At 48.0% G+C, this 20,469-nt stretch overlaps 1 protein-coding gene and 2 non-coding genes across 7 annotated transcripts in view; 1 reads left to right on the forward strand and 2 right to left on the reverse strand.

Moving 5' to 3' along the window:
• TENM4 (teneurin transmembrane protein 4) overlaps nucleotides 1–20,469 on the forward strand; it is a 792,728-nt gene that overhangs the window by 613,819 nt on the left and 158,440 nt on the right. For all 5 annotated transcript variants that reach the window (XM_060235003.1, XM_060235004.1, XM_060235005.1 and 2 more), the window contains one exon: nucleotides 10,277–10,462. In XM_060235003.1, coding sequence (XP_060090986.1) covers nucleotides 10,277–10,462 — 186 coding nt within the window. The remainder of the gene's footprint in view (nucleotides 1–10,276; nucleotides 10,463–20,469) is intronic.
• Nucleotides 15,109–15,180, reverse strand: TRNAT-GGU (transfer RNA threonine (anticodon GGU)). The gene has a single exon. It is a non-coding gene; the product is annotated as a tRNA-Thr (tRNA).
• On the reverse strand, nucleotides 15,247–15,318 carry TRNAA-GGC (transfer RNA alanine (anticodon GGC)). Its single transcript has one exon. It is a non-coding gene; the product is annotated as a tRNA-Ala (tRNA).

Here is a 20,469-nt window from a genome sequence, read left to right on the forward strand (position 1 = left end):
GGGGTGGCTCTGTATGTCAGAGAGGGCATACGGTCCAGTAAGACTGAGGTCAGAGAATTAGATTCCCTTCTAGAAATGCTTTGGGTTGAAATAGAGGGCCCAAAAGGAAATTTAACTATGGGAGTTTGTTATCGCCCACCAAATCAAAAGATAGACGACTATAATATGATGGAAGGCTTAAAGATAGTGGCTAGATGTAAAAACTGTGTCGTAATAGGTGATTTTAACTACGCGCAGATTGATTGGGTCAATATGTGTTCTGGTCGAGAGAAAGAGATTGAGTTTCTAGATGCTCTCAATGACTGTGCTGTGGAGCAGATGGTCTCTGAACCTATCAGGGGTGGGGCGATCCTGGATTTGGTCCTAAGTAATGCCCAAGACTTGGTGAGAGATGTAAAAGTGATTGCGCTGCTTGGGAGCAGTGACCATAACGTTATTGATTTCACCATTTGTATAAATAGAGAGTTGCTCCAAAAGACCAGCGCAACCACGTTTAACTTTAAAAGGGGTAAATTCTCTGAGATGAGGAGGCATGTGAAGAGAAAACTGAAAGGAAAGGTAAATACAGTCAAAACCCTTGGGGAAGCTTGGAGGCTATTTAAAAATACAATCCTAGAAGCTCAGATAAAATATATAGCACAAGTTAGGAAAGGTACAAACAGGTATAAGAGAAAGCCTGCATGGTTAACAAACAAAGTAATGGAAGCCGTAAAAGGTAAGAAGGACTCCTTTAAGCGGTGGAAAGCTAGTCCAAGTGAGATTAATAAAAGGGAACACAGGCAGTGGCAAATCAAATGCAAGACTGTGATCAGGCAGGCAAAAAGGGACTATGAGGAGCATATTGCAAAAAACATAAAGACCAACAATAAAAATTTCTTCAAATATTTTAGAAGCAAGAAACCAGCCAGGGAGGCAGTGGGGCCCTTGGATGACCAAGGGGTTAAAGGATTACTGAAGGAGGATAGGGAAATGGCTGAGAAGCTGAATGCATTTTTTGCCTCCGTCTTCACTGTGGAAGATGAGAAGTGTTTGCCTGCTCCAGAACCACTTATATTGGAAGGGGTGTTGAAAGACCTGAGTCAGATTGAGGTGACAAAAGAGGAGGTCCTGCAACTGATAGACGAATTAAAAACTAATAAGTCACCAGGTCTGGATGGCATACATCCGAGAGTTCTGAAAGAACTCAAAGTTGAACTTGTGGATCTTCTGACAAAAATCTGTAATCTTTCATTGAAATCTGCCTCCGTTCCTGAGGACTGGAAGGTAGCAAATGTCACCCCCATCTTTAAAAAGGGTTCCAGAGGAGATCCGGGAAACTACAGGCCAGTCAGTCTGACTTCAATACCGGGAAGTTGGTAGAAACCATTATAAAGGACAGAATGAGGCACATTGAGGAATACGAGTTATTGAGGAAGACTCAGCATGGGATGTGTAAGGGAAGATCTTGCCTCACTATCCGGTTACATTTCTTTGAGGGAGTAAACAAACATGTGGACAAAGGAGACCCGATAGATATTGTTTACCTTGACTTCCAGAAAGCTTTTGATAAAGTTCCTCATCAAAGGCTCCTTAGTAAGCTCAAGAGTCATGGAGTAAAAGGACAGGTCCTCTTGTGGATCAAAAACTGGCTAATAGGAAGCAGAGAGTTAGTATAAATGGGCAGTCTTCGCAGTGGAGGACGGTAAGCAGCGGAGTGCCGCAGGGCTCAATACTGGGTCCCATGTTCTTTAACTTGTTCATAAATGATTTGGAGTTGAGAGTAAGCAGTGAAGTGGCAAGTTTGCAGATGGCAATTGTTCAGGGTGGTGAGAACCAGAGAGGATTGTGAGGAACTCCAAAGGGATCTGTTGAGGCTGGGTGAGTGGGCGTCAACATGGCAGATGCGGCTCAATGTGGCCAAGTGCAAAGTAATGCACATTGGGACCAAGAATCCCAGCTACAAATACAAGTTGATGGGTTGTGAACTGGCAGAGACTGACCAAGAGAGAGATCTTGGGGTCGTGGTAGATAACTCACTGAAAATGTCAAGACAGTGTGCGATTGCAATAAAAAAGGCCAACGCCATGCTGGGAATTATTAGGAAGGGAACTGAAAACAAATCAGCCAGTATCATAATTCCCCTGTATAAATCGGTGGTGCGGTCTCATTTGGAATACTGTGTGCATTTCTGCTCACTGCACCTCAAAAAGGATATCATAGCATTGGAAAAAGTGCAGAAAAGGGCAACTAGAATGATTAAAGGTTTGGAACATTTTCCCTATGAAGAAAGGTTAAAACGCTTGGGGCTCTTTAGCTTGGAGAAACGTCGACTGCGGGGTGACATGATAGAGGTTTACAAGATTATGCATGGGATAGAGAAGGTAGAGAAAGAAGTACTTTTCTCCCTTTCTCACAATACAAGAACTCGTGGGCATTCAATGAAATTGCTGAGCAGTCGGGTTAGAACGGATAAAAGGAGGTACTTCTTCACCCAAAGGGTGATTAACGTGTGGAATTCACTGCCACAGGAGGTGGTGGCGGCTACAAGCATAGCCAGCTTCAAGAGGGGGTTAGATAAAAATATGGAGCAGAGGTCCATCAGTGGGTATTAGCCAAAGCGTGTGTGTGTGTGTATGTGTGTGTGTGTGTGTATATATATATATATATATATATATATATATATATATATATATATATATATATATATTTCAGCCACTGTCCAACATGGCTTCTCTTATGTTCTTATGATCAGATAGGCTATTGGTCTGATCTACCGAGGGCTGGCACATCCCAGTAGGCCAGGTAGGTGGCCACCTTGAGCGCTACCTAGCCTCAGGGGCAGCTGGCAGGTGCCCCCCAATCGCCTCCTTGCCCCTTCGCCGCTGCCAAAGTATTCGTCCTTGCTGCCCACCTCTCCACCACCCTCCTCCACCTCACCGTCTACCTGGTGGGTGGGCTGTGGCAGGGAAGGGGCGACAAGGCAGCAGGTGTGCCCAGAGGCGAGGGCGGGTGTAGGGCCTAGGGCACCAGAAACCCTGGTGCCAGCCCTGAGTCCACCAGCGCTCTTCTTACGTTCTTATCGTGTGAAAAATTTTCCTTGATGTCACCAAAACGTTGCCAAAAACGACATGTGCGATCATCGGGGAATTTGCCTTTCTACCCACGAGAGGTGAAGCTGTGAAATCATCCCCAGGAGTTCCCAAATCGGCAGACGCGGCGTGCTCTAGTCAGCATTGGCTACACTTACTCCCCTGCTTTTCATTTATGCAGGCCAAGCTCCAGCTTTAAAACATCTGTCTAGGCAGAACGAATCTCTCCCGATTGTGTCGAATGGAAAGGGTCAGCAGTTCAGGGAGAGAACACATGCTTTGCATACAAAAGGTTTCGGGTTTGCTTCTAGGCAAAGTGGCTCTTGGAGACCCACTGCTAGCGATGGGCTGGTAGACCAGAGTCCTCAGCTCAAGGGAGGGATGGTGGCTCAGTGGTGGAGCATCTGCTTGGTAAGCAGAAGGTCCCAGGTTCAATCCGTGGCATCTCCATTAAAAAAAGGGTCCAGGCAAATAGGCGCAAAAAGCCTCAGCTTGGGACCCTGGAGAGCCGCTGCCAGTCAGAGTAGACAATACTGACTTTGATGGACCGAGGATCTGATTCAGTAGAAGGCAGCTTCACATGTTCATATGTAAGGTAAAGCAGCTGCCTTCTACTGAGTTGGAAACTAAGTGTGTCTGGCTAGGTATTGTCTACTCTGACTGGCAGCAGCTTCCCAAGGACCCAGGCACAAGAAGGTCTTTCCCCTACCTGCCACCAGGAATCTTTAACTTGGGAATGGCAGAAATTGAACCCAGGACCCTCAGCTTGCAAATCACGTACCCTGAGCTGATGCCCCTCCCCATTGTATGCTCTTATGATACAGTTTCAGTTTATTTCAATTTATATCCCACCCTTCCTGCCGAAGCGGCTCAGGGCAGCTCACAACATATAAAATCTGACATAAAGTTTGGCTTTAAAATACATCAATTTACAACAATGGCTTTAAAAATACATCAATTTAGACAATTTAAAACTGTGAAATAATAAAACATATAGAACAAGCGATCTGCCAAAATCGCACACTACAACCTTCCATAAAGTTTCCAATGTCAGTTAGTTATAGGCCAGCCGGAAGAGGGCTGTCTTGCAGGCCCTGTGGAACTGCCCAAGGTCCCGCAGGGCCCTCACCTCTTCCGGCAGCTGGTTCCACCAGCAAGGCGCCATTACCGAAAAGGCCCTGTCCCTGGTGCATGCAGGCCTCGTTTTGGGCAGGAGCTCACAGGAGCAGAGCTCTGGAACCTCTAAATTTTATTGTGCTTTCTTTCTTACTCCGTTAAAAAAAAAAAAAAGGTAAGCACCACTCATTTCCGACTCTGGGGTGACGTCGCATCACGACGTTTTCATGGCAGACTTTTCACAGGGTGGTTTGCCATTACCTTCCCCAGTCATCTGCACCCCCCCCCCCTGCAAGCTGGGTCCTCATTTTACCGACCTCGGAAGGATGGAAGGCTGAGTCAACCTCGAGCCGGCTACCTGAACCCGGCTTCCGTCGGGATCGAACTCTGGTCGTGAACCGAGAGCTCGGACTGCAGTATTGCGACTTTAGCACTCTGTGCCACGGGGCTCCTAGTAGCTTGTAGCCACTCATAAATGCTTGTTAAGGGCCTTCTAGATCTTTTTCTTGGCATGGGGATAGTGGTCTAAGCAGAGCAGGGACAGTTCTGGTGCTTTTCTCGGTCAGGGAGGCCCCAATTCTCTCTTTCTTGCAAGAAGAGAGAAGGAGAAAGTTATATAAGGATGACTTTCGCTCATGTATAATGCTAGCACAGACAAAGGAAAGGCGAGTTGGCTTTCTTTTTCTGCAGGCAGGCAGTGACCTGAAGCAAATGCCTTGTGTAACACCGACCGTTCTGCTTCCCCGTCTTTTCTCTAGGGGCTGAGTCCTACCCTCAATATAGCAAGATGTGCAATCACTGTAGAAGGAATGGCTTTCTTGATTATAGCGTCTTGCAAGGGAAAGGACTGGGTTGCCAAACTTACAGAGTGGCAGGAAATATTATGAAGACACCTACTTGATATCATGGGGGTACAAAGTGAGAGTCAGTGGGAGGTAATGGTTAAGCAGGGGTGTCAAACTTATTTGGCCAGATCTGACATAAATGAGACTTTTGTCAGTTTGGGTCATGTGTCTCATAAAACGTGATGCCAGGTAGCGGAGATATAAACATTACAAAGGACACAAACACAATTAAAGATTTAAAAAAACTAAAATAAAATGTGCTTAAAGTAGTAGCACTCTTGCAATATTGTGGTCTGCATCAAAGCAAGCTCTCCCCCCCCCTTCCTCCTCAACAGAGGAGCCTCAGCCAATGGAGAAAACGGAGGCTTTGCTCTGTAGCTCCTTTGTGATTATGAAATCTTGGCAAAGCAAGCTGTGACACAGATGGAAGCAAGAGAGAGGGAGAAGGAAGCAGACTTGTTCGCAGGTTAGGCTTGCCAATCCACAGGTCCCAGCGGGGGTTCTTCCGCTTTCCCAGGCTCCTTCCCGCCCCCAGTCAGCTGGCCGTTGGCAGGGGGGAGCCCTGCCCCCAAAGCCACCATGTGATTTTTCCCCTCCGGAGGCTCCAGTCTCCGATTGGAAAGGCTTCCTCTTGGGATGGGGTGTCTGTGTTACTTGGAAGAAGTTGGCTGCGGCTAGTGAGTAGAGAGGCCAGTCCCTCACTTCAGAGTCGCCAGAAACAGGGGTGGGGGTGGGAAGTCTGCTGAGCACTTCATTATTCCCTATGTGGAGATCGATTCTCATAGGATATAATGGGGAATTGATCTGGGGGAGCTGCTTTTTGAGGTAGAGGCACCAAATTTTTCAGCATAGCATCTAGTGCCTCTCCCCAAAGTACCCCCCCCCCCAGTTTCAAAACGATTGGACCAGGGGGTCCAATTCTATGAGCCCCAAAAGAAAGTGCCCCTATCTTTCATTATTTCCTATGGAAGGAAGACATTTAAAACGGTGTGCTGTCCCTTTAAATGTGATGGCCAGAATTCCCTTGGAGTTCAGTTGTGCTCGTCACAGTCTTGCTCCTGGCTCCTCCCCCAATGTCTCCTGGCTCCACCCCCAAAGTCCCCAGACATTTCTTGAATTGGACTTGGCAACCCTATCGCAGGGTGGATCCCCCTCTGCCAGGCCTCACCTCTCTGCCCCCAATCAGCTAAAAACCATAGCATTGCTCCTACATACCTGTCACTTCTGGGTCTTGTTGGAAGTCATGTGGATGCATTGCTGAAACGTGGAACGAAGCTGGTAATCCCACCCTTCATCCCCTGCTGAATGTCTGTGCCCCAGTAAATCTGAAGTCTTACGGTACCGCAACCCCCTCTTTCTGTTTTCTTTGTGTGTGTTTGTAATTTCATGAAGTGTGAGGTACATTCCATGGAAGAGAATGCCTTGAAGCGCCCTTCAGAAAGTTACAGTTTCTTCACACAACCTGTCTCACAAGGTTGGTGACCTAGAGGAGTGGGTTGAGGAACATAATATGCTACATATGTTTCATGAAGTGTGAGGTACATTCCGTGGAAGAGAATGCCTTGAAGCGCCCTTCAGAAGAAGAAGAATTGCAGATTTATACCCCGCCCTTCTCTCTGAATCAGAGACTCAGAGCGGCTTACAATCTTCCATGGTCTTCTCCCCCCACAACAGACACCCTGTGAGGTGGGTGGGGCTGAGAGGGCTCTCACAGCAGCTGCCCTTTCAAGGACAACCTCAGAAAGTTAGTTTCTTCACACAACCTGTCTCACAAGGTTGGTGACCCTAGAGGAGTGTGGTGAGGAACATAGTCTCCTAGGTATGTGTGGAATGAGAAAAAAAATTGCCTTGAATTATTGTAGTGTGCCTGATAGACTTCCAATATATATCGGACTGTAGACTGGTGCCATGGCAAACACAAGAAGAAGACTGCAGATTTACACCCTCAGTGACTTACAATCTCCTATATCTTTTCCCCTCACAACAGACACCCTGTGAGGTGGATGGGGCTGAGAGGGCTCTCACAGCAGCTGCCCTTTCAAGGACAACTCCTGCAATAGCTATGGCTGACCCAAGGCCATTCCAGCAGGTGCAAATGAAGGAGTGGGGAATCAAACCCGGTTCTCCCAGATAAGAGTCCGCACACTTTAACCACTACACCAAACTGGCGTAAGAACAGTCCTAGATGGATCAGACCAGTGGTCCATCTAGTCCAGCATCCTGCCTCACACAGTCGCCAACCAGTTCCTCTGGAGGACAAGCAACAGGCTTTCCCCTAATGTTTCCTTCTGACTTTGGGAAGCGGAGGTTGACTTCCTCTGGAGGCTCCCTTTAGCCAGTGAGGGACCTGTTCTCCATGACTTTATATAGCCCCCTTTTAAAACCATCCGTGTCAGTGGCCTTCACTACATCCTCTGGCAGCGAATTCCACAGTTTAATCGCTTTTCATGTTAAGAAGTATTTCCTTTTGTTTGTCCTGAATCTGCTGCCCAATAGTAGAATTGCAGATTTATATCCCACCCTTCTCTCTGAATCAGAGACTCAGAGCGACTTACAATCTCCTTTATCTTCTCTCCCCACAGCAGACACCCTGTGAGGTGGGTGGGGCTGAGAGGACTCTCACAGCAGCTGCCCTTTCAAGGACAACTCTTGCACGAGCTATGGCTAACCCAAGGCCATTCTAGCAGGTGCGAGGGAGGAGTGGGGAATTGAACCCAGTTCTCCCGTCCACACACTTAACCAGTACACCAAGCTGCCTCTCATTGTAGCTTCGTTGGATGACCCCGAGGCAAGCCCGTAGCTAGAGGGTTTTCAGGGGGTTCCCGGCCCGTCCAATCAAACCCCTGTTTCTGCCTTATGGCCCCTCCAATCAGCTGTTTGGAGGGGCAATTCATTCATTTACTAATGAAAGTGTCGGTTTTAACTTTAATTTTAGGTCCAAGGCATTCTGCAGGTCTTACTACTGTGTGAACATTCTACCTTACCCGTAGCTTCTGTGTGTGTGTGTGTGTATGTGTGTGTATATGTGTGTGTATATATGTATGTACACACACACATATATTGGCCACTGTGTGATACAGAGTGTTGGACTGGATGGGCCATTGGCCGGATCCAACATGGCTTCTCTTATGTTAAGAACATAAAAGAAGCCATGTTGGATCAGGCCAATGGCCCATTCAGTCCAACACTCTGTATCACACAGTGCCCAAAATACACACACACTCTTGTCTCTCTCTTCTTTCTCTTGGCTTGGCTTCGCGAACGAAGATTTAAGAAGGGTGCAATAGTCCACGCCTGCTGCAGGCTCGCTGGTGGCTGACAAGACCAATGCGGGACAGGCAGGTCCAGCCACAGTGGCTGCAGGGAAACGTCTGATTTAGGGTTGGTGCTGTAGCAGTGCGATTCTTCCTCAATCTCCTTTTGTCCTCAAGACCAGCTATGCGTGCATTCTCAAAAGAAGAGACAGCCTGGTGGATGGTGTGCCTCCATGCTTTGCGATCTGAGGCTAGGTCAGACCACTGGTGATGGCTGATGCGACAGGTGCCAAGGGATTTCTTCAAGGAGTCCTTGTACCTCTTCTTTGGTGCCCCTCTATTTCGATGGCCGGTGGAGAGTTCGCCATACAGGGCAATCTTGGGAAGGCGGTGGTTTTCCATCCTAGAAATATGCCCTGCCCAGCGCAGCTGCGTCTTCAGCAGCAGTGCCTCGATGCTGGTAACCTCCGCCCGCTTGAGGACTTCAGTGTTGGTCACAAAGTCACTCCAGTGGATGTTGAGGATGGTGCGAAGGCAGCGCTGATGAAAGCGCTCGAGGAGTCGCAGGTGATGACGGTATAAAACCCACGATTCGGAGCCGTAGATGAGGGTTGTCATCACGACCGCTTTGTAAACATTGATCTTTGTGCCTTTTTTCAGATGCTTGTTGCTCCACACTCTTTTGTGCAGTCGGCCAAATGCACGGTTTGCCTTTGCCAGCCTGTTGTCAATCTCCTTGTCGATCTTGGCATCTGAGGAGATGATGCACCCCAGGTAGCTGAACTGCTGGACTGTCTTCAGAACTGATTCACCCACAGTGATGCAGGGACACACACACACACTGTGGCTAATAGCCACTGATGGACCTCTGCTCCATATTTTTATCCAATCCCCTCTTGAAGCTGTTCTTATGTTCTGATGTTCTTGCGTTTGCAGATTTTTAGCATGTTAGTATTGATGTTACCGTTCAGTAAAAGGCAGCCAAATTAAATTTGCCTTGCTGTGTCAGACCTGAGAAGCTGGTTAAAAGAAATGTTGTTCTGAAGCAACAGAACCAAGTTACACACTAAAGCATAATCATTAGGGCCCCTACAAAAATGTGCCCCACTATGAAAATCCTGGCTTTGGGCCACACCAAATGAAAAATCCTGATTACGGGCCTGCCCCGAGGTCTAGTATTTTAGACTCTGAAAAGGGCTGAACTAATTGGGCCTTTTTCAGGTCACCTTACCATCACCAGGCCACCAGAATGCAATTTCTGCCACTGGTAATTCCGGGTTCTGCAAAGAACTTTGCCTGGTAGGTTGTTGTTCAACTCAGTGGATCTCGGATTATGCAGGTCCTATCTGGGCCAGAAGGCCTTTCCTGTTGCCGCTTGTGTATCCCAGTGTGAACGCCAGATTTCAAAGCTTCCCTGAAAACATTCAACAGAAATAAAACATCTTTTGTAAATGTGAACAAAAGGGAGAACAAAAGACCGAAGTTTCATGGGCCCCGGCCTAGGACCAGAAGGCTAACAAGCTGCAAATAGACTTTGCCAACAACACTTAACTTTATTTTCGGGCGATTTAGCAGCTCGTTGTTTTCACACTTAACCAGTTTTTAATTAAAAAGTGACTTTTGTTCCTTTTACCTCGGGTGGTGGAGGGGGGAAGCCTTCTCCCTTTGGATTCGGCGGGCTCACAAAAAGCTAGAGGAGCGTGATAGTATTAGAAAGCAAATAGAAGGTTCAATCACCGGCAGACCTCACCAATTCACGCTCGTCTCCTCTTTTTGTAATCTGCTTATTAGATGCTTATTGTCAGAAGGGATTAGCGTTATGAGCTGCAGGAATTCCTTTCATTCCTCCCGTCAGGCGAGGTAGTGGAGTGTGGCTGCCTTTTCATAACAACAACATTCTGGATTTCTCTTTTCACCCCGACCCCTCCCCTTCCCCTCTCGATCCCCCTCCACCACCACCTCCCCGGTCTCTTTCCTTTCTCCTCTCCCACAGAGATTTGTGCTGCGGACTGTGGCGGACACGGCATCTGTGTTGGAGGCACCTGCCGCTGCGAGGAGGGGTGGATGGGAGCGGCCTGTGATCAGCGAGCGTGTCACCCACGCTGCAACGAACACGGGACGTGCCGGGACGGCAAGTGTGAATGCAGCCCGGGCTGGAACGGAGAGCACTGCACCATCGGTAGGGGGGAAAGAAAAGGAAGCCCTGGTTGAAAGGGAATAACCAACGGGGTGGAAAGGAGAGGGGAACGGATGAAAAGAGCATGCTTAATTGAATCGGCGTGACATTACCCTGCAGCATGCGCATCTCTCTCTTTTTTTTTTTTGTTCTTGGATTTTCATGTATCGGCGTCATACATTTTCATGCGGGGATCAAAAAAACAACCCCCAACCCCACAATGTCCTTTCATTTGGCAATACGAGCACGCCTATGCTGCATACCTCGACTGGTCTATTACATTTTTGTCCCACCTGCTCTCTGAAGGACTCAAGATGATGTCCATCAGTAGTCTTCGACCCATAGCTCAGGACCCTCAGGTGGGTCGCCAAACCTCACTTACCAGGTCACAAGACTTTACAGACCCATAATTTTTTCCAGGGCTTTTTTTTTGTAGCAGGAACTCTTTTGCATATTAGGCTACACCCCCCCCCCCGGATGTAGCCAATCCTCCAAGAGCTTACAGTAGGCCCTGTACGAAGAGCCCTGTAAGCTCTTGGAGGATTGGCTACATCAGGGGGGTGTAAGCTAATATGCAAAGGAGTTCCCGCTATAAAAAAAGCCCTGATTTTTTCCCCCTTAGTTTTTAGAAAGATCAGCTGCTAAGGCACATGCATAGAAGCGAAAGGCATCACGCCCCTTACTACTTCTTCCATCTTACACCTCTTCCCTAATGGCGCCCTATCTTTTGGGTTAAAATAAGAATGCAGCCCGCCCTCATTTTCTGTGGGGACCAGTGTTGCCTCTAGGCTGAGTTAGCGTGAGCTAGCTCACAGTTTTTAGCCTCCAGCTCACACCTTTTTGTCTTAGCTCAGGAAGGATGACCCCCAGAGCACACTAATTTATGCAGTCGCTCACAACTTGAAGGCCAGTAGCTCACGAAGTAGAATTTTTTTACTCACAAGACTCTGCAGCTTAGAGAGATCGCTGGTGGGGACATACTTTCTCAGAATATTTATTATTTTTATTCATTTATTTTATTTTAGCATATTTCTATTCCGCCCATTCCCCATAGGGCTCAGGGTGGAGTACAACATATGATAAAACAATACAATGCAATAAAAACATTTTAAAAGCAGACATATTCCATTTTTCTCTTCAAAGTATCCCCCCCCCCCAAAAAAATCAAAAACAATGGAAGAATGTACCATTTACATAAAACACCTCAACAGTAAGCATGGATGTGAAGTTTACCCCTTGCGTTGGCCAGCTATATATCACGTGCGAATTGGACTCTCTTAAACACCGTCATTAAAAGTATGACTTCACCTAAAGTGTGCTTTATCTGTTATTTATGCTAATGTCACCCGCCAGGATCCATTATGGAGTCTGCATAAACTGACACTCTATAAACTGGCTCAGAGGAGCATTCCCAGCCAATTCGATTCTTTTCTTTTTTTAAAAAACGTTCCATTCCTGGCACAGAACAGCTTTCGACTGATGCACAAAACATTCCCCCTTTCAAAGCCATTTTTGAGCAAAAATGGACCGGCAACGTGCCCCGTAAACCGGTGCACCACAAAAGGGATTTTTACAACTCTGGTTAGCGGTAGTGTTTCCAGATAATATGACGTCTGTCCCCTAATTAATATGCTTGGTGGCTTTGGCATGATGCTGTAGAAGAAAAATTTGCAGGGCGCTCAGCGGGCTTCCAAAACCAGTAGGGAACACATGGAGGTGCGGATCCCACGAACTGACACCGCCAAGAGACGCATTAAAACCTGACTGCCGTGACTTGAGTCATTGTAGCGGCTCAGAAGAGGGACCACTGTGATGGCTCACGTTGGAGCCCTAGGTGGAGGGGCTTGATCTTGCAGTCTCGTCCACGTAAGCCCTGCCAAGTTGTGATCGCGCTGGCAACCCCGCATAAACCCACGGCCAGGCCAGGGGCTGGGTGTTCTGCTGCTCCCGGCAGACCCCTTCACCCCCCCCCCCCAAAAGCCCCTTTTGGATTTATTTTTGCACGCATCATCATACAGAGTGACGTGGGGGAGAGAGCGACGGGCGGCGCACAAGCGTGCTGCCGCGCAGCTGCTTTCCCCCTGCGCTGCCTGGTCGCTTTCGAGCAGGAAGTGGCTGCTGCGCTCTTTGGAGTCTCCCTTGGAGGCCTCTGAATAGTGCAGTGTTTTAGCACCGCCTGGCCACTTTTGAGTTGAAGGCACTGCTTGGCTGCTTTCAACCTGAAAGTGGCCAGGTGCCGCTAAAACACCATGCTATTCGGAGGCCTGCAAGGAAGCCTCCAGAGTGAGCAGCAGCCAATTTCAGCTTGAAAGAGGCCGGGCGGTGCTAAAACACCGTGCTCTTGGGAAGCTTCTAAGAGGTGGCGCACTAGGCAGCCGCCTATCCCACCTACTCCCAAGTGCCGGCCCTGCCCACGGCTAGTCCTGTGGGAGCCACCAAGCATCTGATCTGAGCCTAGGCAAATGTGCTCCCAAGCTTTTCCTCAAAAACCCTTAAGAAAGAACATTCAGCTAGAGAAGGGTCACTCGTTTCAAAGAGAGCTGTTGACGGTACAATCCACTGGTTGTTGACCATAATGCGTACCTCCCCCCCCTCCCCAATTCTTGTTGTCTGTCTACTTTTGATGGTCAAATCCAGGGCTTTTTTATGTAACAGGGACTCCTTTGCATATTAGGCCACACACCCCTGATGTAGCCAGTCCTCCTGGAGCTTACAGTAAGACCCTGTACGAAGAGCCCTGTAAATTCTTGGGAGGATTGGCTACATCAGGGGTGTGTGACCCAGGGGTGGAATTCTAGCAGAAGCTCCTTTGCATATTAGGCCACACCCCCTGTGGTAGCCAATCCTGGAGCTTACAGTAAGGCCCTGTACGAAGAGCTCTGTAAACTCTTGGGAGGATTGGCTACATCAGGGGTGTGTGGCCCAGGGGTGGAATTCTAGCACAAGCTCCTTTGCATATTAAGGCACACCCCCTGATGTAGCCAATCCTGGAGCTTACAGTAAGGCCCTGTACGAAGAGCCCTGTAAATTCTTGGGAGGATTGGCTACATCGGGGGGGGGTGTGACCCAGGGGTGGAATTCTAGCACAAGCTCCTTTGCATATTAGGCCACACCCCCTGTGGTAGCCAATCCTGGAGCTTACAGTAGGCCCTGTAAGAAGAGCCCTGTAAACTCTAGGGAGGATTGGCTACATCAGAGGTGTGTGGCCCAGGGGTAAAATTCTAGCAGAAGCTCCTTTGCATATTAGGCCACACCCCCTGATGTAGCCAATCCTGGAGCTTACAGTAAGGCCCTGTACGAAGAGCCCTGTAAACTCTTGGGAGGATTGGCTACATCAGGGGTGTGTGGCCCAGGGGTGGAATTCTAGCAGAAGCTCCTTTGCATATTAGGCCACACCCCCTGATGTAGCCAATCCTGGAGCTTACAGTAAGGCCCTGTACGAAGAGCCCTGTAAACTCTTGGGAGGATTGGCTGCATCAGGGGGTGTGTGGCCCAGGGGTGGAATTCTAGCACAAGCTCCTTTGCATATTAAGGCACACCCCCTGATGTAGCCAATCCTGGAGCTTACAGTAAGGCCCTGTACGAAGAGCCCTGTAAACTCTTGGGAGGATTGGCTGCATCAGGGGGTGTGTGGCCTAATATGCAACGGAGTTCCTGCTGCACCAAAAGCCCTGGTCGAATCCCGTCTGCCTGCTGGGACGAGAGCGTGCATGCCACTTTCAAAACCATGCCTCTGTCTCCAGATTAAGTAGTTCCCTCCGCCCCCATCGTGAATTACGCTAAGTTGGCTCCATGCCAAGGGTGCGTTTTCACTGGATCTTCTGTCACTGATCACGTAAAAGTGGTGCGATCCCCACTGCATTCCATGTCTTATCATCCCTTGCTCCTGTTTAGCACTCCACTTCTCTCTGTCTCTCTCCCCCACACCGTTTTTTTTTTTTTGCTTGCATGCAATCTTCCACCTGTCTGTAAAGAGGCCCAAACTTTTGCACAGATGCAACTGGAAGTTTTGCACTGTCCTTCGTCCTGGTTCTTCTCCATCATTATTCAGGTCATCTCCTTCCTTTTGCTAGAGCAGGGGTGGCCAAGGGTAGCTCTCCAGATGTTTTTTTTTGCCTACAACTCCCATCAGCCCCAGCCAGCATGGCCAATGGCTGGGCCTGATGGGAGTTGTAGGCAAAAAAAACACATCTGGAGAGCTACCGTTGGCCACCCCTGTGCTAGAGCATGCATTTGGCGTAGACCACTTGTTGAATTCTTCTCCTGCGGATTCATTGAGCAGACGCTGACATCTGCTCTTTCACAGCCCTGAATCCAGCCAATTCATGAACTCACCTCCACCTGTTCCTTTGCCCCATACACTTTTTTTGACATGCCGCACCTGATTTATTGGGTACAATGACTGCAATCAGGCCAGAGATGAAGTTACACCAATCATTTGGAGAGAAGACTTTTTTTTGATAGCAGGAACTCCTTTGCATATTAGGCTACACCCCCCCCCCCCCCTTGATATGAAACATATGAAGCTGCCTTCTACTGAATCAGACCCTCGGTCCATCAAAGTCAGTATTGTCTTCTCAGACTGGCAGCAGCTCTCCAGGGTCTCAAACGGAAGTTTTTCACGATTATTTGCCTGGACCCTTTTTAGTTGGAGCTGCCGGGGATTGAACCTGGGATCTTCTGCTTACCAAGCAGATGCTCTACCACTGAGCCACAGCCCCACTATATGGCTCTCCAGGGTTTCAAGCTGAGGTTTTTCACGCCTACTTGCCTGGACCCTTTTGAGTTGGAGATGCCGGGGATTGAACCTGGGACCTTCTGCTTGCCAAGCAGATGCTCTACCACTGAGCCACAGCCCCATTCATGGCTCTCCAGGGTCTCAAACTGAGGTTTTTCACGCCTATTTGCCTGGACCCTTTTTAGTTGGAGATGCCTGGGATTGAACCTGGGACCTTCTGCTTACCAAGCAGATGCTCTACCACTGAACCATCATGTAACCGACCCTCCAAAAGCTTACAGGGCTCATCTTACAGGGCCCACTGTAAGCTCTTGGAGGATTGGCTACATGAGGGGGGTGCAGCTTAATATGCAAAGGAGTTCCTGCTACAAAAAAAGGCCTGCAAGACAGGAATTCCATGAAAAGGAATTCAAAACAATAACTACGTAGAGTACACCATGACAAAGTTTAAGTTCAGTGGCCCCTTTAAGACAAACAACGTATTTATTCAACGTATAAGCTTTCGTGTGCATGCAGACTTCTTCAGATTCAGATATGTAGACCATAAAGAGACATCACACGCACATAAAATTTCCAGTTCTCTTGAAAAAGCCAAAAGGGGTAGCAGTATTGGCACAGATGAAAGGACATTGGCATAGAATCACACTGTGTGTTTGTGGTGAGCATTTCTCTCGTCCTTCTGTGATTTCCCTGCATGGCGCCCTGCTCTGTTCACAGTAGTTCCGAGTGTCTCATGTTCCCTGCCTGCGTTCACCCTCAGCAGTGTAGTGTCCCAGCACTGAATTAAATCCGTACCTGTCATTGATGTGTGCGCAGGTATCGTTATTAGAAGGGGCTGGCACAAGTGAAAGATGTTTCTCTTAATTTTACCTGTAGATCCTTGGGGGGTGGGAAAGAAGTAAGAATCGTTTCTTCAATTCCATCTTTTCAAGAACTGTTCCCAGGGGTGGAATTCTAGCAGGAGCTCTTTTGCCTATTAGGCCACACACCCTGATGCAGCCAATCCTCCAAGAGCTTACAAGGCTCTTTTTTGTAAGCTCTCAGGGGATTGGCTACACCAGGGGGGGTGTGGCCTAATAGGCAAAGGAGCTCTTCTTAGAATTCCACCCCTGACCGTTCCTAGGCTATTATGTGACAATCCTGACCTGTTTTGTTTGTCCTTGCAAAGGGTAAAATTGCTAGTCCATGACCAGAACTGAACATTCCAGTTGGTGCGCAACTGCCTCCAAAACTGGCAGTTCTGTGTTCCTCTTCCTCTGTCCCTCAGTAAGACAGCAAAAGCACAATGTGAGGTCATCAGGTTTGGGAGTTTAACCCCCCCCCTCCCAATCTACTCCCCAAAGCAGGGAATCTCTCAACGTGGTGATGTCACCTCTGATCAAAAATTCGATAGTTGATTGGCAGTCAATTAAGAAGAGGCAAAATACAATACTATTTGCTTTGTGCAAAATTCGTTTGTGGCGTTTGTTGCCATAAGATGAAGCAGGGGTGGAATTCTAGCAGGAGCCTCTTTTGCATATTAGGCCACACAACCCCGTTAAAAGAGCCTTGTAATCTCTTGGAGGATGGGCTTCATCAGGGGTATGTGGCCTAATATGCAAAGGAGCTCCTGCTAGAATTCCACCCCTGAGATGAAGCATTGGCCAATGGCTCAAGATGGCTTTAGAAGGCAAATTTATGGGTGGTGTGTCGATTCATTAACAGTGGAACCTCCATGGGTTGGATCCAGCCAGTTTTTCTGCTAGTCAAAAAGGAAGAAAGTCCCCATTGGCTTCCAAAAAGCCTGGGAATCAAGTGTAGGACTTTTTACTGTAATAAGGCTGAGACTAAATGAAAAAGCTGGCTGAATCCAACCCCGTGTTCAGGGGCCATTGAATGCTAGTTGTTGGCGGGCAAAGAGCTGAGTATGGCTGTTATCTCCAGGGCCTGTTTATTGGCTTCCCAGGTGGCCACTGTTGGAGACAAGTTACAGAAGGTAGCCATGTTGGTCTGCAGTAGAACAGCTAGCTTCAAGTCCCACAGCATCTTGTCAACCAACAAGATTTTCGGAGCATGAGTTTTCGAGGGTCCCGTTGTCCGATACAAGTAGGTATGGAGATCCCTATCTGATGAAGGAAGCACTGACTCTCAAAAGCTTGTACTTTGAAAAACTGGTTGGTCTCTGAGGTGCTACTGGACTCTAGCTACTGGAAACAAGATGCTCAACAAGAGAGAACTTTGATCCAATGGAGCTCTTACATCACCAGGAAGAGAGGAGGAGAAAGAGGACGGGAAATACAGCTGCCATTTTCAGCAGCAGCTCTGATTGCGCCGTAACCCCAAGCTCTGGTGCTTCATTTTTCTCAGAGTTCATGGCACATGAGCCAAAGTGTACTAGATAGCCAGCAGTGCACAATTTGGGGAAATGGGTAGTAGAACAGGGGAGATCTCATACTGTATCCGGGCCTATGAGCCCTTCCACTCCGATGTAATTGCTTCAGAAGGAGTCAGGAGGAAACTGGTCACAAGTCACATACAAGTGCTGGCAGGGCTTTTTTTTGTGCAGGAACTCCTTTGCATATTAAGCTACACCCCTCCTGATGTAGCCAATCCTCCAAGAGCTTACAGGGCTCTTCTTACAGTGCCAGACTCTGCTTTCGCCAGCTGTCTCAAACTCCTACTGTTTGAGGCTACGTAGGTTGGCTACCCAAGCATGAGAGTGGTTGGGATATTATTTCATGAGGCTGAGTGTAGCATCTGGAAGTGTTTGCCTGTCCAGACAAATAGTACCGTTGATGTAACTGGATGGTGCGTTCAGTGTTTGTGTTTGGCTCTCGAAGGGCAAATCCATATTGATAGATTCAGGTGGAGTAGCCACGTTGACCTGAATTAGCAGAACAAAGTTTGAGTCCAGTGGCACCTTTAAGGCCAACAAAAGTTTTATTCAAGGTATAAGCTTTCATGTGCAAGCACATGTCACCAGATAGTCATATCATACTACTCAGTCAGTCAGTTTATTAATAGCCATTGACCAGAACATGTAAGTAATTTAGAACCTTAAAAGTACCTTATAAAAAGTCCCACAAAGAGGCTGCATATTAAGATTTGATTACTTAAGGGTTATAACAGTAAGAAAGAATATAACAGATTATTATTTAACCCTTTAAATCTTTTAAAAAGGCACTTTAAAATTTGTTAAAAGATTTACAGTTTGGCCTATTTGTCTTGCTTTTTGCTTCCTTTATAAACCTGGGAACAGAATCTAGCCACCTGTCTTGTCTGGTGGTTCCTATCTAACAGAAGATAATCTAATTTGAGTTTATTTGATCTGCCAGGGAACCTTTCCAACAGCGGTCTAATAATTTCCCTTCGACTCATTTCGTACTATTCCATTTTCTCTAAAAGCGGCCTTTGAGAGCCACTTTCAGTCAGTGAAACACAAGAAGAGGAGAAGCGCTTCAGGACATTAATGAGTGTCCCCTCCCTCCCTCCACTCACACACATGCGGAAACACACACCCCAACAACATGTGTGGTCCGATGCCATATCTAGCAGATGATTCCACTTGAGGAGTTTCCTGAGGCGCTGCATTCGTGCGTCTTGAATGTATCGAACTACCGGAAAGTTCTCCCCATTTTCAGCCTGGGTTTCAGCCATTAATCTGCCCTCCCCATCTTGCTTACAAATATGCATCTCCTGCTTTCATTTACCGGCTTGCTGTTGTAAGGGAGTCTAGACTTGAAAGGGGTGAGATTCTTCTCAGGGTCACGGCCTTGCTAGTTGGGTGGTCTTCCTCAGCCATAGCAAGAGCAGAAATTGAGGGGGGGGATGGGAAAATACAAGGAGTCATCTGAGAGCCAGATTGAAAGGGTACCGTGGGAACGATGCCCAAATTTTGAGCAGGAACGCTCCACAGCCCTAGCTCAGCGACGTTATAAATAAGAGCAAAGCGCTTGGCAGGAAGAGAGTGAAATGAGATGGCTGTCGCGGAAGATCTTCCCTGGCCCCCAAAAAAGCACATTTCCCTCTTGATTCTGAAGTAAATTGTCGACTGTTCTGAAGAGGAGTTGTTTGCTCACACCATGGAGACTTCTGAGCATCTTTTATGCTCTTGGCGTGACCTCAGATCAGTTGTTTGAGCACTGCTGAAGCACTTGGTCTCTTCATCGTACTTGGCCTCCCCCCTTTGAGAGGTTAATTTGTAGTAGGAAAACAGTGGTGCAGAGGCTTCCATGAAAGAGCGTCGGCTCGCTAGCGAGAACACAGAAGCTTCCCGTAATTCTAAGAACGTTGCAGGCAGGGGTGGAATTCTAGCAGGCGCTGCTTTGCATATTAGGCCACACTCCCCTAATGTAGCCAATCCTTCAAGAGTTTACAAGCCTCCTTTTTGTAAGCTCTTGGAGGATTGGCTACATCAGGGGTGTGTGGCCTAATATGCAAAGGAGCGCCTGCTAGATTTCCACCCCTTGGTGCAGGAGACCTTTCAGTCTGTCATACTTTGGCCTAGGGGTCAATACCGTTTTCTCATATCCTGGCTCCTTGAAGGGTCGCCCTCTATTGTTAAACAATTTAATTGTTGTTAAATAATGACAACAGTTGTGCGCTGTGAGGCTGCAACTGACAGACTCGTGCCGACCCCAGGACAATAGTCCTTCTAAGCTGTGGAGTCGTGTGAGGAAAAATTCTACTTTGTGAGCTACTGGCATTAAAGCGGTGAGCTACTGCATACATTATTATGCTCTGGGGCCATCCTTCCTGAGCTAAAGACAAAAATGTGTGAGCTGGAAGGTAAAAAACTGCGAGCTAGCTCACGCTAACTCACCTTAGAGGGAACACTGTCCAGGGCTATGGGGTTTCTCAAGGCCAATGGTGAGCAGAGATAGTTTTGCCCTGTCGTCTTCTGCATACCAACCCTGGTCTTCTTTGGTCATCTCCTGTCCAAGTACTAACTTGGGCTTACCCGACTTAGCTTTCGGGCTCTAACAAGCTCAGGCAAGTAAGGGCTAATTCAGACTGCTCTTATAAAATAGCTGTTATTAATTTCAGTCACGTCCTACCTTTCTTTCATCCTGGAACTTCAGGACGCTTAGACAGGGCTCCCATGTTGTCCCTGTTTGAGCATAGGGGAGATCAGGACTTTTTTTGGACCAGGAACTCTTTTGCATATTAGGCTCCACCCCCCCTGAGGTAGCCAGTCCTCTAAAACAGAGCTGGTTCTAGGGAGGGGCAGAGGGGGGCGCTTGCCCTGGGCGCCACCGGAGGAGGAGGCGCCAAATTGGGCATGGAGTCCATT

The sequence above is a fragment of the Heteronotia binoei genome, chromosome 3 (genome assembly GCF_032191835.1).
Source record: "Heteronotia binoei isolate CCM8104 ecotype False Entrance Well chromosome 3, APGP_CSIRO_Hbin_v1, whole genome shotgun sequence".
Taxonomy (NCBI): Eukaryota; Metazoa; Chordata; class Lepidosauria; order Squamata; family Gekkonidae; genus Heteronotia; species Heteronotia binoei.